This window comes from Tyto alba, unplaced genomic scaffold (genome assembly GCF_018691265.1).
Source record: "Tyto alba isolate M040663 unplaced genomic scaffold, T.alba_DEE_v4.0 Super-Scaffold_1, whole genome shotgun sequence".
Classification (NCBI taxonomy): Eukaryota; Metazoa; Chordata; class Aves; order Strigiformes; family Tytonidae; genus Tyto; species Tyto alba.
In genome coordinates, this window is record NW_024881261.1 from 23,553,864 (window position 1) to 23,570,050 (window position 16,187).

The following is a 16,187-nucleotide window of genomic DNA, read 5'->3' on the forward strand; positions in this document are numbered from 1 at the left end:
AAGACAGAGTCCCAGTAGCCCCCATATATTTCAAGGCACTTTGTTGATTAAGCCTTAGTATCACCAAGAACTGAAAAAAAGAATGATCATCTGCTGTAAATGAGGAAGAAAATTCTCTGGCTCTCTTCTTTAGATTATGAGTCCCTATAATCTTATCTGGACACTTCCCTCCCTATAAATCACTAGGCTTAAAATCACAATTCCTAGAATTTTGTTTCAGCAGTGTAAATGTAATCAACTAAACTGCATCTCTAAGTTCATGAATATGTGTCTGAAACAGGCACTCTTTACCAATACAATCAGAACATTTGTGTAAATGAAGCTCACAGAATAAAAATCAGATTACTGCAAGTTTCACAAACTTCCATTTTTTCCTGAAATAAGAAGCACTTGCATCAGTCTTTCTGGTCAGGCTTTACTGTCATAGCTACTACGATAGCTGTCCTCTACTGAAAATAAGTTAATACCAGCAAAAATAATTATTTGTGTAGTTTAATGACCTTCCTGAATGTCAATAATACTGACAAGAAACTTAATCCAGAAGAATTTGCATCTGCCCAGAATTTTTCTTTTTGTCTTAGGTGACTCCTAGTGTTTACAGAGCTGTGGTTTCCCTTCTTGTGCCAGATGATATGCCTACACATGTTCGCAGAGAAGACCTCTCCTTTGTAAGAACTTCTGCTAATAAACCAGAAGGCTTTTAACACTACACAATTGTCTCATCTGTTTACAGAAGTCATTTCACACACCACACTGGTACCACAAGTATACGATACTGTCCTAGATATAAAAAGAGCATTTCACATCACCCATTTAATTTAAATACATTTACAGTAACAGTGCATGCCAAACTCTAATGCAGCTATTGAAGCTGCTGCCAACCCATGAATAGAACATTTTCAAAGTTAGTAGCTAAATCTTTAAAAAACAAAAAAGGCCCTAAGAACAGTTCTAATAACACTGCCTTACATTTATAAATGTGATCTTCATCAGAAGCCATATATGGTGCAGATTTTCATATATATATATATGTAAACATACAAGCTTGTATTTCATCCTAATATAGCCTTAAGCATTATAGAAGCACATATGAAAGTACAGGCCAAGATGACAGAATCACCTTTTAATTAAATTTACTTGACACTTTGAAATCTGATTAGCTGCAAGAATGAGACTAAATGAAACATGAAATCACAATCCTATTATGACAGTGGCTTTCCAAAGTGTTTCCTTTACACTACTTTTCAAAAATCTTTGACCATGTTTCTTTTCATCTGTAATGTGAGAAGTGTTAAGGCCTTGTCAGAATGGCACCATTTACTTGCTTTGCTTTCTTACTTCTTTCTCTGTACAAAACATACAGATTTCTGTACACATTAGTATTTTCTCTGAAAACACAATGTGACTCAGTACATTTTCCCACTTCTACCACTGAACTTGTAAATACGCTTCCTCTCTGTTTCTACCATTTTCTTCTCCTCTCACATCATTCTGCTTGGCAGCGTAATATCTGTAATTGAAATAAGCTGACATTCCAGCCTCTGAAATGGTCTGGTCAGTACAAAAAAAAATCTGGTGAACTCAGAAATGAGAATCAACTGCACAGCAGCCCATAAATCTGATGAGAGGGAGAGGCAACAAAGAAAAATGGAGCACAAGTAAAGGAGAAAATGGTAAGAAAATGAGAAATACAATAAATGAAGATAAAAGACAAAATGGGCCATCAGTATTTATATACTTTAAAACCAAATTTGGAACATACTTCTTTTTCCTAATATTTAGTTCCTTTCTGAAATAGACCCCCACGTACCTTCTTCCACATGTGGATAAACAACATTTTTCTTCCATCCTCACCTATAGTCCCAAAGCTTTCTTAGAACCACCTATTTATATTTTAGCTGAAATCAACTACACTTCATTTGTTACTAATCATAACAGGAATAGTTTTGATTTCCAAACACAGCAGTCAAGATGTCAGCTAAGTTAACTAAAATAAGTCAAAAAGCAGTATGCAAAAAAGGAAAGCAACTGAGTTCGAAAATTCCCATGTGATACAATCTTCACCTGACATCAGCAAGTCTGTGCAAGTTGAAACCAAGTTATTAAAAACAGACATCTCATATCATCACAATTTTCTTCCCTTTAAGTTGCACACCACTATTTAGTGTTTCCATTGTATAATTTTAAAAGCTTCTTTTCATTCTTCTTACCCATATATTCAGCACATTTACCACAGTGAGAAGCACTTCACAGCTGTTACTCAAATGCCTACCACATTTGCCATTTTAAATAGCAATCTGAATTTCTATTAAATACTGCAATTTCATACTCTTTCAAAACCAAAATGCACATGATCGAGAGTAAAAAAAAAAAGCTTTCAAAGAAATATAAGAATAACTGAAATATGACATTCCATATACCAAACAATTTTAAGACTACAATTAACTTCTATGAGTTTTGTCCTGAAAGCCATGAGAACACTAGCTATTATCTACAAAGAAATGCAAAGCATTATTTCGACTGGATATGAAGCTCTTTACACGTACCACCTGTCTCAGGAAACTACATGGAGTTTTTACAGGTGTTTTTTGTGTGTGTTCTGTAACAGTCCCAGCTGTCCCCATAAAATCTACTAATGGAAAATGCACTAGATAATCCAAGAGTTTTTAATTATGATACTGCTTAGCCATTTCAGTTCCTGATTTACACTTCCAAGAGACAAGAATGGAAAACCATATACCAACAATTTCACAAATATGACTTTGTATGGCATCGTATAAATATCTGTATTTCCACTTATTTTCAAATACACAAAATACTCACTCTCCTAATGTCATCTAGTGTATTAATTTCTGGTGAAAGTCCACCATGAACACAAAGAAACTGTTGATTTAGGAGAGCAGCGAGAGGGAGACAATCAAAAGCTTCCATACAAGCATCATAGACTCTTTCCGAATACTTTATTTTACCTGCAGGAAAGAGAATATAAAATGTTAAGAAATCCGTATTAGATGGAAGACGCAATCTAGTGGGTCATAATGATAAGAGCAAATCTCAAAGTCACTGCTTAAAAAAACCCCAAAGAAATTACTACTGTTGAGATTAAATGAGCATTTCCAAACACCACAACGGCAAACACATTTCTAAGACATACTCTCTTCAAGAACTATAAACTTCTTTCATTTCTTCTTCTGTTATCTCAAGTTTGGAGAAACTTTTTTTTATCACAGAATTATTTTGTGTTACACAATTATATAGCATACTTCACTGTAAAATGCTACTGAGAAGTTTGTGATTTCTCATTTGCAGTGAAAAGCTAAGAATTGCTTATAGGCTACATCACTTTTACCTACATCAAAGAAGGTTTTACCAGGGCAAATGATCCATTTATTACTAGATCAATACTTACACAAGCCTCCAAATGGAGAAGCAGCTTACATCACCAAATGAGTTATCTTACTAGTATGGTTGAAATCAATTCCCCAAATGGAAAAATTACTTGGCAGTAGAGTTTTCTTGATAGCTTCACAATGCTGTTGAGTAAATTACTTTGCACTCCCAATTACAGTCAAGACAGCAAAATAACATTCCTCTCTCCAGGACTGATACATCTAAATTTACTCCATAATGTATCTTTATAGACAGCAGTCTTCTACATTAACTTGCACTCCAATACTGCACTTAACTGCAAGCAATTCTACAGAAGTCAAAGGGGTCTCCAAATGTTTGTAAGACCTTAATTAAACTAACAGATAAACATCTCTCACGCAGAATGACAGACTATAGATCAGCAAGTTGGGAGTAAGCTAATTTTACATTATTAGACAGTACTTACATTCTTGTTTAAAGGTAAAATACTCTGTTAGGTGTCTGCATTCGTGGTTACCTCTCAAAAGAAATAATGTGCTCGGGTAGAGAATTTTCAGGACCCATAAGTACAGCACACACTGTTGAAAAACAAAGACATCCAGTAAAATACACTGATTTATAAGAACTTTAAAAATTATTACAAGAAACATTGAGTAAGAATGTTAACAGCTTCAAAAGCAAGTACAGCTGAATGTGCCATTTTAAAATGCAGCACTACTTCCCTGAGTGCAGTTCTGGACATGAGTTATACAAATTGCTTATTACTTAAGAACAGCTGCACAGAATACTGAAAAAATACTCACATTTACTGGACACTGAATAAGAAATTGCACTCAGCAAAACTATACTGCAGAACACATTCATCTAGACAAATAATGTATGTGTTTGTGCCAAAAATCTGATTTTATAATATGATTCTAAGCATCAGCATAAGAAGGAAAGCAGACATTTATTAATAGAGACTGAAGAAAAAAAAAAACCATGAAACTATTGACAGTAAAGTCAACTATATCATTTGGAGACCTGGGGAAAGCTGGTTGTTTATTCAGTGTTCAAGCAGCATATTCAAAGAATTATAAGTTTCCATATATCATTATTACTGCAACATCAGCAGCAGAGTTGAGAACAGAGCTACAGAACATGCACAATTTTTTCAGTTTAGAGTCTGTTACCACCCAGCAGTCTTGAATGCACAAAATATATTTCTTAAATTTCAGATCTGATTCTTGTATTTTTATCTGAGCACAGAAATCTCAAAACTCCAGAAGTTCTGGACTACACTGAAGTCACCTGGAAGTTGTTATTATTGTTCTTGATCAGTACAAGTGCCCTAAAGCTATCATTCATCAGCTATTTTGCATAGAATAGTAAGTACATGAAGGAAGAAAGAAAAGAAAAGAACACTTGAAAAAAGACAGCAAACATGGAGAAATACATCAAAGACTTCTATTGAGAAGTTTAGCTAAACTAATCACTGAATTTTTCTTATCTTCTTAGGCAAAATATGCAAAACAGTAATTTTTCTAATGATACCACTTGCTTTCCAAAGCTTCTATAACTCTAAAATATCCTGATATATTGCAAAGTTCCCAGACGCTTTAAAATTGCAGAAAGCATAATCAGTTTCTTACAAAACAACCGCTTATCATCAAATGAATACATGAATTAATTTGGCAAATTCTACAATTGTGAAATGTTTTAGTTAAGTCAGTTTGCACAAAAAAAATTATAAAAGCTGGCAACCTTGAAAACATTTAATAGAAAAGCATCAAAATAGTGCCTTTCTTTCAGTGAATAGATACTACATTTAATTAAGTTGCAAAGATTTACATGTTCTTAAGCATGAAAAATGTTACCTATTAAGAACAAAAAGAATTTTTTTTTCCACCTTTCCTCTACTGGCATATTTATTTTTTATTATCAAATACAGACAGGCTAATGTCAGAGTTCTCTATGTCCCGTTACTTCCAGTACAGAAAAGAATTTGCACAGACTTATGTGAAGGACTCCATCTTGATCCTGGCAGTTTGTTCTGTACAATCACAGTAGTATGTAATTATCTCTCCTATTAGAAGTGGTGGTATTTTTTAACTGGAAACACATTACTACTTAAATATCAATGCAATTAAAGATGTTTCAGGACAGACCAATTCAGAATTTAGTAGTGAAAAATCAAATTTCACTATTTGTACATTTTTAGAAAATTTCACCTTCACTTTTCTGGGAAAAGTCAAATATTTTACCAAAAGTATATTGCATTTCCAATCACTAAGAAAGATTTTAAAGTAACCATATATGAAAACTTCTGAAGGTCAACTTAAACTTCCTAAATTTTAATTAAGGCAAAAATGTAGGTAGGAAATTTTTTTTAAGGTTAAATTAGAGAACAAATGACTGATTTTCATGTACTACTTTTTTCTTTCTCAAGAGGACCACAAAGCATAGCTCCACCTTCATGCACCTGAAGCAATTCAACTTCATTCAGATAATCTGCCATGTACTTCACTGATGTTCCAACAGCCACTCAAGAGTAGAAGAGAGCAGATTATCTCAATGAAGAAAGACAAGCCTTCCAAGAACCTTGGAGTGGTTTTCAAGAGTATATTTAGCATATCTTTACATATTCTGCAAGTATATTTAGCATGCTAAATATCATATTAAAAATTAAAGTCTTATGAGGAAAAAAATTTGGCCTGTTCTTATTAATATATTCAAGAACATCCATTGTTTAGAAAGGGCTTTTTAAGTGTAATGGTTAAAAACCTTTAATTCATACCATGCTTTCGTATAGTGACATACAGTGGTGCTGTGTAAATATCTTTTTCAAGGAAAATTACATTACTTGTAATCATCAAGAACAGGCCAAGAAGATCAAATTAATGACCAGGGAATGCCTGTTGAAATTTTTCCTTATAAATGGCTGAGGCAATCACTCTTGCTGCATCTCCTGTTTGTCTACCATCCCTAGCAACCCCAAAGGCATTGTGCATGCCCTTCACAGTATATACCCACACGTGTTATTAGAACAGCACCATTTTAATATACAAGTGAAGTATCATACACCATGACTTACAAAATACTATTTCAAATGCTATGCTACTCTATTAGATGTCATATCTATGAAGAGATCCCAAGCTAAGGCACCTCCCAAGCTGGCTCCGGAAGAACGGTTACCTTAAAAATTTTAACTCTGAAACTAACTGATATGAATAAGTGAGTATCTCTGGAATGTATCATACTTAATAAACATGCTGAAAATAAAAAAAATTATTTGAATTCAAAATACCTGAAAAATTAATGGCAGAAACACAGGTCATCCTTAGGGAATATCTGTAATCGCCCTCAGAATTTTAGTAAAGAAAAATATTGATTATTATTAAAAAACATTTGATTACATAAGTAAAATTAATCTACTTTATACAGATAAACAGCTACAATAAATTAAAATACCCTGAAGTCATGACTCACCTGTTCTCCATAAACACACCTTACTGCATATTACCAGAAAAGCAGAATTATGTATAATAATGCTATATAATTCACCTTTTAAAAAACTAACTAAAGAAAGAGGAAGAAAATGTTATGAAGACTCGTGATTTCAACAGGACAGTCCAAATGGCTGGTCAATATCCTCCTGTAAACAGGCCTTTGTCATAGGAGAAAGCACAGCAAGGAAGAACACATTCACATGTTAAAGCAGACCTAAAATTTCATCTGAAAACCTCTGTGAAAGTGTGCTTATTGAAAAATTTAGGACAAAACAGATTAATATATTCAGTTACCTCTATACTAAAATAACCTCTGTCTACATAGTCACCGAGGAAGAGGTATCTTGTGTTAGCAGGTGATCCTCCCACTTCAAACAGCTTCATTAGATCAAAGAACTGGCCATGAATATCACCACACACTGCAAGCAAAAATTTTGTTCAAATTAATTAAAAAAAAATCTAACAGAAAAGTTACCAAGTTATAGTTCAGTAAACAGCCACAAAGTACTTCTAATTAAGAGGAAAGGCAGGTATAGAGCAGGAATAACAGAAATTTTTGAAGCTTCCCCCTCTGCTTTTCATTATGATGCTGTCCTCACTACATGTGATGAGACTGATGTCCCTATTTGAGTCTAGCAGATTGTGGAATATTTTTCAAACACAATTAATGCACTGAGCACTGAGGTCCTGAAAGTTGTCAGCAGCTATTTACTGTCCTGCCCAACCCCTTCGGTATCTTTGCAAATTCTCCCTGGTATGCATATTTGAAAATGCCTGCTGCTTTGCAACAATTTGCTGTGTCCATGTGGGATTGAAAAAAGCACGGAATATGCTTTTGTTTCTGAGTCAGACTAACGTACCTTTTAATATCATCATATCTTCTCTTTGCTCAGTTACTTTTCTCCTTCAAATAACCATGTTCACTATTTCAACAGTGGATTTTTCTTGTGTTTTTAGAATATGAGACAGGACAAGACCAGTGGTCAGCAACCTAAGGCAAGTGCCAAAGATAGCAGATGGGGAGACTTTGAAGAGCGTACAGTAAAGTCAGGTCATCTCACAATTTAAAAAAAATAAATTTAAAAATGGAAGAGACAACTGGTCCTAATTCCTCATTCCCACAGGAGTTCCCAGCTCCATGGAAGTCAGGAGCTGCCTTCTTGCTTCTGCATGAGGTATGGCTGATAACAATTAACACGAATTTGAGAGACTATGCCTTCTGTTGATGCAAAATGTCACTGATCAACTGACAAATAGCATCTTCCGATTTCTCAGAGTTTATCAGTAAATTTTTTGGGGAAAAAAAGTTGTTCTGGTTTTGAAAAGAAATATTGGACATGGCACACCAGACTTAAAAGGTTGTTAGTCCCTTGAAGCAGATCATTTGTCATCGTGACCTACAAAACATTAGACTAAATATAAAGTGTCCTCTTTTATGTTGCTTTTCTTAAGACTTCTACTCAAACATTGCTAGAACTTTCCTTCTTTTTCATCTGCCAATACAACAGTAGCTCTGGGCAACTACCTGAATGAACAGAAATACAAAAATTCTAAACATACGGACAACACTGTAGTTTTGAGCTTTATCTGGAGCTTCAAAAGACTGTGAGTACAGACAGTCACTTAGTGGTTTCCACCATTACAATCACCTCTTTTTTTTAAAAATGTCAACAATCATGAGGTACTGTTTAAATGTTTTCATTTACCTGATACTAACAAATTAAAGCAAACTGATGCCCTAAAAGAAGCTTTTCAGACACTAATTTTATATAGGTCCATTTAGAAGAAAACACATTAAAATAAAAGAAAATCTGATTTGAACACAAAAATCAAATCTACTTTCATCATAAATAACAGATATGCAACATAAACTATTTTCTATGAGTCTGGATTGTTTATAAGTAAAAGTAATAAAGGACACCAATTCTACCTTTCAACAGGTCAAACAGAAATAGAACTAGTCAAACCATGAAAATACTCCAAAAACCCCTAAGTCAGTTTTGTATCCCAGTCTATCTGGTCCTAGCACGTTAAAGATGTTAAAACAATCTTTCAACACTTCCCAGTACTACTACTCTCACAAAAACGTAGTTTTACATGCAATTGTCATTCCCACCTACAGAGAAACTATAAAGTATTTTTCACTCGGAATTCTAGTTCACAGTCTTTGCTTAAAACCACAGCAATTAGCTTCTATTCACATATTTAGATCTTGTGATAATTCTGAGTTAATTTTTCTATTTCAGGTAGATGTCTTTATTCCCACTTAGAATATTGCAGAATTAGAAATCGATAATTCATGTGCATTTAACTACTTTCTATTTTGTCGTTTTAATATCAATCACACTATTTTTTTCCAATAGGCTTAATGCCTTGATTTTTTAAAATAATGTGCAGCCTATTTTTTCAGACTATTTGAGTACTGTTAGACAAATGCAGTTGTGAGGGATAATTCAGTAAGACTATAGAGAAGTTTTATTTTAGCAATTTTTAAGACAAATTCAACTACTGAAAGAAACCTGGCTTTTTTCAAACTTATTTATTAATGAAATTATCTAGAAATATTACCTGTAATTGGAGCTTCAACTTCTATCATAGTTTTTTTCCCTCCGTAATATTGCAGCACCCTCATTGATGATTCTAAGTGCAATGTCTTCATCTACTCGACCTTCTTTTATCAAGTGGTTCTTCAAAATGTCAACCCTTGGTCTTCCATCTGTGTCAAACACTTCTTCAGACGTCAAGCGATGCGTTGGTGGAAAAGGGACAGCTAACATTTAAAAAGAAGAAACAGTAGTCACAACAATGCTATTTTTAAAATATACTCCATCTAGGACTGGATCTATCATGGAAGAGCTGCTATCCAAAGTAGCAAATTTGTCTATCAATCAATCAACTTGATGACCTCATTGAAAGCTGGAGGGAACAGTGTTATCTGTGTACGTATTTTAAAAAATTAACATCCATTATGTGCAAGCTTGTAGAAACTATAAAACAGAGCTAGAAGGCACAATAATACGTATAACATTGGGAAGAGTCAAAACTGCTTTTGCAAAGGTACACCATCTCTCCTCAGTATACTGCCATTCTCTGAAGGAGTCAACAAGTATTGGGGATGCAGGAGATCCATTTAAAAACCACAGGCATTTCAAAATAAGCCCATCATCAAAGCCTAAAAAACCCCCAAAATCCTATAAACCCCCCAAAAAACAACCAAAAAAATAAAAACAAGCCAAACACCAAAAATAATCCAAAGCTAGCAAGAAAAGGATAGAAAACTGTTTAAAGGACTATAAATTAAAGGAGGTAATAACCAGTACCTGGAAAGGAAGAAGCTCACTGGAGCAGGCCCACAAGAATCTGTGCTATTTAATAAATTCACAAATTACACTGAAAAGAAGGTAACTCATAGAGTGATGCAGTCTTCAGGTGACAGTAAGTATTCCAGACAATGAAGAATAGGGCAGGCTATGAAGAGCTACAGAAGTTGTCCATGCTACTAGAGTGACTCAGAAAAATATGACACACTAAATATTAATAAATGCAAAGTAATGAAGGAAATCCTAACTTTACATATAAAAGTCACATATTATAAAATTACTATTACTATTCTGAAGTAAGGTCTTTCCTATAGTTCTAGGAAAATACTCGATGCTGACAAGTCAAAGAAACCCAGAAAACTGAATGTTAAGAATTATTAGCAAATAGAACACAAAAGAAGATGCAATTATGGCACTGATAAATCTAGTATGCAACTCTGGTGTGCCCACCTTATAAAAGAGAAAGAATAATTTAAAAAGGATTCAAGGAACAATAATGGAAATCAAAAAGTCAGAATTATTTCTGCTGCAGGAGTAACTAAGTAGAACTAGGATTCTTCAGCCTAAAATCAGGAAAACCAAGCAGGACTCTAACAGAGGTCCATGACAGCATTATGGAGAAGGTGAAGGAAGAGCAGCACTTGCACACTCTCGGGCCCTGAATGGCACAAAGGAACAGGATGGACTCTGCCAGTTTGAAGTTTTGTCAAACCACTGACTAAGCAGCAGAACAAGTTCATACTGTCAGAAAAAAAACCTGTAACTTTGGGAGCCTACAACACTGCCACTGTAGGTTGAAATTCCTTCTTTGAGTTTGTTGTCCTTATTTTCCTGTTGTACTGTCTCTAAAAAGACTAAACTAAGAGTAGAGGCTGTCCATATACTATACACAACTTTATAAAAATTACTGGAAGCACTGGAAGTCCTTGGATCCTAGCTTGAGGGTCAAAACCAGCCATATGCGATCCATAGCTCAGAGAAGTGGACCAGATGAGAGGTCTGAGGTAGTCTGAGCAACTGCCCAGATAACATGTTTGACAGCCAGCAGCTTACATGAATTAAAACAATGGCAGTTCAGTTACTGCACAAATGAAATAGGGATGTGAGATATGGGAGAAGAGGATCCATCAATTGCCACTAAGCAGTGCATCAGAGTATCATTGCACTCCTGCAGCATTACAGGAAATAAAACTAATCTGAAAAAAAATACCAAAAACCCCCAAAAGCATACCACTATTGAAAGAATGAAATAAAAGATGAAAAGAGCAAAACCTCCATTTACTATCTATTTAAATATTATTTCAATACAGGTCCTGAGGGAACTGACAGATAAAGTGGCTAAGCCACTATCTGTCATATTTGAGGAGTCATTGCAGTCCTGCGAAGTTCCTGCTGACTGGAAAAGGGGAAACAACGCCCATTTTTAAAAAGGGAAAAAAGGAAGGCCCAGGGATCTACAGGCCAACCAGTCTCACCTCTCTGCCCAGCAAGACCATGGAGTGGATCCTCCGGGAAACTATGCTAGGGCACATAGAAAATAAGGAGGTGATTGGTGACAGCCAAGATGGCTTCACTAAGGCCAAACTGTGCCTGACAAATCTGGTGGCCTTCTACAACGGGGTTACAGCGCTGGTGGATAAGGGAAGAGCAACTGACATCATCTACCTGGACTTGTGTAAAGCATCTGACACTGTGCTCCACAGCATCCTTGTCTCTAAATTGGAGATTTGTGGATTTGATGGATGGACCACTCGGTGGGTATGGAATTGGCTGGGTGGTTGCACTCAAAGAGTTGCAGTTAATGGCTCAATATCCAAGTGGAGAGCAGTGATGAGTGGCGTTCCTCAGGGGTCAGGATTGGGACCAGTGCTGTTTAACATCTTTGTTGGCGACATGGACAGTGGGATTGAGTGCACCCTCAGCAAGTTTGCCGACGACACCAAGCTGTGTGGTGCAGTCAATGTGATAGAAGGGAGGGATGCCATCCAGAGGGACGTCAACAGGCTTGAGAGATGGGTCTGTACAAACCTCACGAAGTTTAACAAGGCCAAGTGCAAGGTCCTTCTCATGGGTCAGGGCAATCCCAAGCACAAATACGGGTTGGGCAATGAGCAATTGAGAGCAGTCCTGCGGAGGAGGACTTGGGGGTATTGGTGGATGGAAAGCTGACTATGAGCCAGCAGTGTGTGCTCACAGACCAGAAAGCCAACCGTATCCCGGGCTGCATCAAGAGAAGTGTGGCCAGCAGGTCGAGCGAGGGGATTCTGCCCCTCTACTCTCGTAAGACCCCACCTGGAATACTGTGTCCAGCTCTGGAACCCCCAGTATAAGAAGGACACGGACCTGCTGGAGCAGGTCCAGAAAAGGCATATGAAGATGATCAAGGTGGGGTTGGAGCACCTCCCTTATGAGGACAGGCTGAGAGAGTTGGGACTGTTCAGCCTGGAGAACAGAAGGTTCTGGGGAGACCCCTTAAAGCTGCCTTCCAGCACTTAAAGGGGACCTACAGGAAAGATAGGGAGGGACTCTTTATCAGGGAGCATAGTGATATGATGAGGGGTAATGGTTTCAAACTGGAACGGCGTATTTTTAGATGAGATATAAGAAAGACATTCTTTATTGTGAGGTTGGTGAGACACTGGAACAGGTTGCCCAGAGAAGCTGTGGCTGCTCCTTCCCTGGAAGGGTTCAAGGCCAGGTTGGACGGGGCTTTGGGCAACCTAGTCTAGTAGAAGGTGCCCCTGCCCATAGCAGGGGGGTAGGAACTAGATTATCCTTAAGGTCCCTTCCAACCCAAAAAGCATTCTGTGATTCTATGATGCTTAAAAAGAAAAATTGGAGAAACACAGTATTCAAAGATAAGAACTGGTAGTATGAATACACTTAGATGATTTATACTTTACTTTCTTACTCTAGAAAATTAAACTTTACATTCCAAAAGTCAATGCTTAAATACTAAAACATTCACTGACTTCATTTAAATTGGCTTCTAGATTAACAGCAACATGTTGCTACCCTTCTGGTTTATGCAATAATAAAAATCTATCAATACAATAACTGATGCATAAACCACATACATACATTCACTGAAAATAAGTTATACTAGAAAATAAACTGGATAATTGTCTATTCTTCCTCTTATAAAAGTTTCTAAGTATGAAGAAGCCAAAAAATGTGCCTTTACATTACACATTGTAGAACAAATCTGGCATTTTATTTTTGGACATGATGTATTTTATCAACAGAAACGAAATTGCATGCTTTTGTTTCCAGTCTCCTCTGATAATGATTCAAGTTTCACTTGGAAGTGTTAAAATTCCATGTAGTCCAAATGTTAACAAACTTAACGCATTTAAGAAATCAAAAGACAATCACTTCTGTTCCATGCACAACAATTGTTTAAAAACATAAATCTGTCTCTGAAAGAGAAATCTATTGTTCCACCAAGATAAATTTAACTCATTTTTAGAAGTACTTAATTATGACCAGGCAACCATCAACTCTTGCATTCACTGTTTTTTTGAACTTGACTTTCCAACGTTCATATTCTCTTAACATTTTTTCATTATTTGGTAGTTTATATTAACGTGTACATAAATCAGTTTTACGCCATTCCTTCCCTCACTTTTTTAAACACATTATTTGTGGGCCCACAACTGCCTTCATCAATGCAAAGTTGAGCTCACCCTTTTATGAGAGACCAGAGAATTAACAAAGTAGCTTTCTCCTGCTTTAATTGTTGCAAAAGCATGAGGGATCATACCTTCACAGAATCAAAGTCGATCACCTCCAAGACACAGTTTTGTAGAAACTGTGCTTCACTAGTTCTAGTATTATTCCTAGATAATGATCTACTTGAGTGAAAGATAACCCTTTTTTCTTTTTGGAGGTATTTTGGGTAGATGCAGGGTGTGGTAGGGAATGGTCTGTTGAGGTGACCAGATGTTCTTCATTCTCTTATGTGCAAATCATTCCTTATTATGACTACCAATGGCTGCAGAATTCAGAAAAATGGTTTTGACCTCTTCCTTATCACAGTTCTTCTCTTAATGAAGTTCTTATGTCCATGTAACATGTTTTAGATCGGATTTGCACAAAAATTAACTCTGTCTATTTTAACAAACTACAGCTTTGAATTTGTCTCACAAGTTACATTTTCTGGGAGGCAATAAAAACATGTTTCTGTCCAATGTGTGGAAAGAACTGTCTCAAATTATTTTAATTAATGTACTTATGAAGATTCAAATTAAAAACTACGTATGTGCAGGGGTTATCCATAATGGCCCAAAATCACAAGAGTTAGTATTAGAATTAGTTAAGCATCTGTAAAGTTATATTTGCCTCATGAAAAAATTAAGTCTTAAAACAAGTTCCTCAGAGTTTAACAAAACCATTTTCACACACTACATGTCTTTTCTTATTGCTCAAGAAAGATTTTTTTTTAGAATAATCTTCAGAGAAGGCAGAATAAAACATGGCTAAAGATTTTATCTGCATCACCCAGCTGAATAAAACAGTAACACTTACTATAAAAACCGTTTCTTTACACTTTATACTTTAATTTTTGTCTCAACAATATTTAACACTATTTTAGAGCTCACAGCTTTGAAAAATATTACAAATAACATCTTTTAATAGGTTAAGCATGATAATTTTTGAAGCATGTAGACAATTTCTGCAAACTAATGGGTTTAATTAAACCTTTGATGAAGTAGTAATAGAATGTTATAGCCTAAGGAAGAAGAATTGCGGCACGACGTGTTCTAAGACAGAAATATAATCCATGTTTCAAAGTCTTTGTGCATAACCTGCACTCTTGGGACTGTAACGGAATGGTAATTAAGAGGAATTACCCTAAGGAAATAACACGGTGTTGGTCATTAAAGGATTCCCTTCTTCCATTCCCAGCAAAGCTAAGCAATAGAAAAGCATTTAGAGATTAATCTCTAAAGCAGTACACACTGCACTACAAAATAACAGACTATATCCTATTACTAAAAGTATAGATGTTAGTAACAAAGGTAACACATCATGATTTACAACAACATACAAGATCTTCCAAAACAAGTCATTGCTTACTAGTCAAAATTAATCAATTTCACTTTTAAAACAGATATGGATGATATAATTTTAACTATACTGATTCAAAATTTTAAACAGTAATGCTGGGAAAAAAAAAAAAAACAAAACACGTGAGTAGCTTTTTGGATTTGTTAACAAAAACGTTTCGATGACTTTTATTACTATTTGTATATGCATTTACAAAGAGGAAAACAATCACCTTTCCTCTATACTGCAGTACTAGTAAAAACAAAGATATGAAAAGCAAAACCTCTAAACATAGTTCTACGCTGACTTTCTATAAATCTCTGGGTGTATTTATACCTTACAATAAAGCATGCTATAGAGATCCAAAAGTTAGCACCAATCTAAATGGACAAATTCACAGTACACTGTAAAGAAGTTCAAAAGTAGAAGAACTACATTAACATGGAACTTTACCCAATATAATAACCCCTGCTGAGAGGTGCAATATGGCAACTAACACAAACATCCTACTTCCAGACCCAAAGCAGACCTCACATTGCCTAGTAACCAAGTACAACAGTAGCTGGTAATAAAATCTTACATGTAGATACTGTAAATTTAAAGCACTATGATATATATACCCATTTTAATAACCTTGGCAAAATCTGGCTTGTATCAGAAACACCCTGCTGGAACAGGCTCATGAAACAAGATGAGATCAAAGCCTCTAGGCTAATGGTAGGACAAAGTATCAGGGATCAACCATACAAGGTATTGTACTTCCACAAGCAAAGTACTGTCTGCTCTTAAAGACCTTGAAACTTATATAATTCTTTTTCTCCAACAGTGAAAGAAAATTAGCCATTTTTCCTTTATAAGCAGGAGCCCATGACATGTTCCATGAACTCAGCTTTGGCTGTAAAAGCATGCTCAACGTCCCAGATTTCATTTTCTGTTTTAAGAGTGTTTTTGATTTCACAGA

General features: G+C 35.6%; 1 protein-coding gene across 8 annotated transcripts in view; it reads right to left on the reverse strand.

Annotated features, from left to right (window-relative positions):
- PPP3CB (protein phosphatase 3 catalytic subunit beta) overlaps positions 1 to 16,187 on the reverse strand; it is a 52,089-nt gene that overhangs the window by 27,973 nt on the left and 7,929 nt on the right. For all 8 annotated transcript variants that reach the window (XR_006166516.1, XM_042803403.1, XM_032982139.2 and 5 more), the window contains exons 2-5: positions 9,426 to 9,627; positions 7,152 to 7,276; positions 3,836 to 3,947; positions 2,824 to 2,969 (exon numbers count right to left, since the gene is read on the reverse strand). Coding sequence is in view for 7 of the 8 variants with exons in the window: in XM_042803403.1 (XP_042659337.1) it covers positions 2,824 to 2,969; positions 3,836 to 3,947; positions 7,152 to 7,276; positions 9,426 to 9,516 (474 nt within the window). In the remaining variant the exon portion in view is untranslated. The remainder of the gene's footprint in view (positions 1 to 2,823; positions 2,970 to 3,835; positions 3,948 to 7,151; positions 7,277 to 9,425; positions 9,628 to 16,187) is intronic.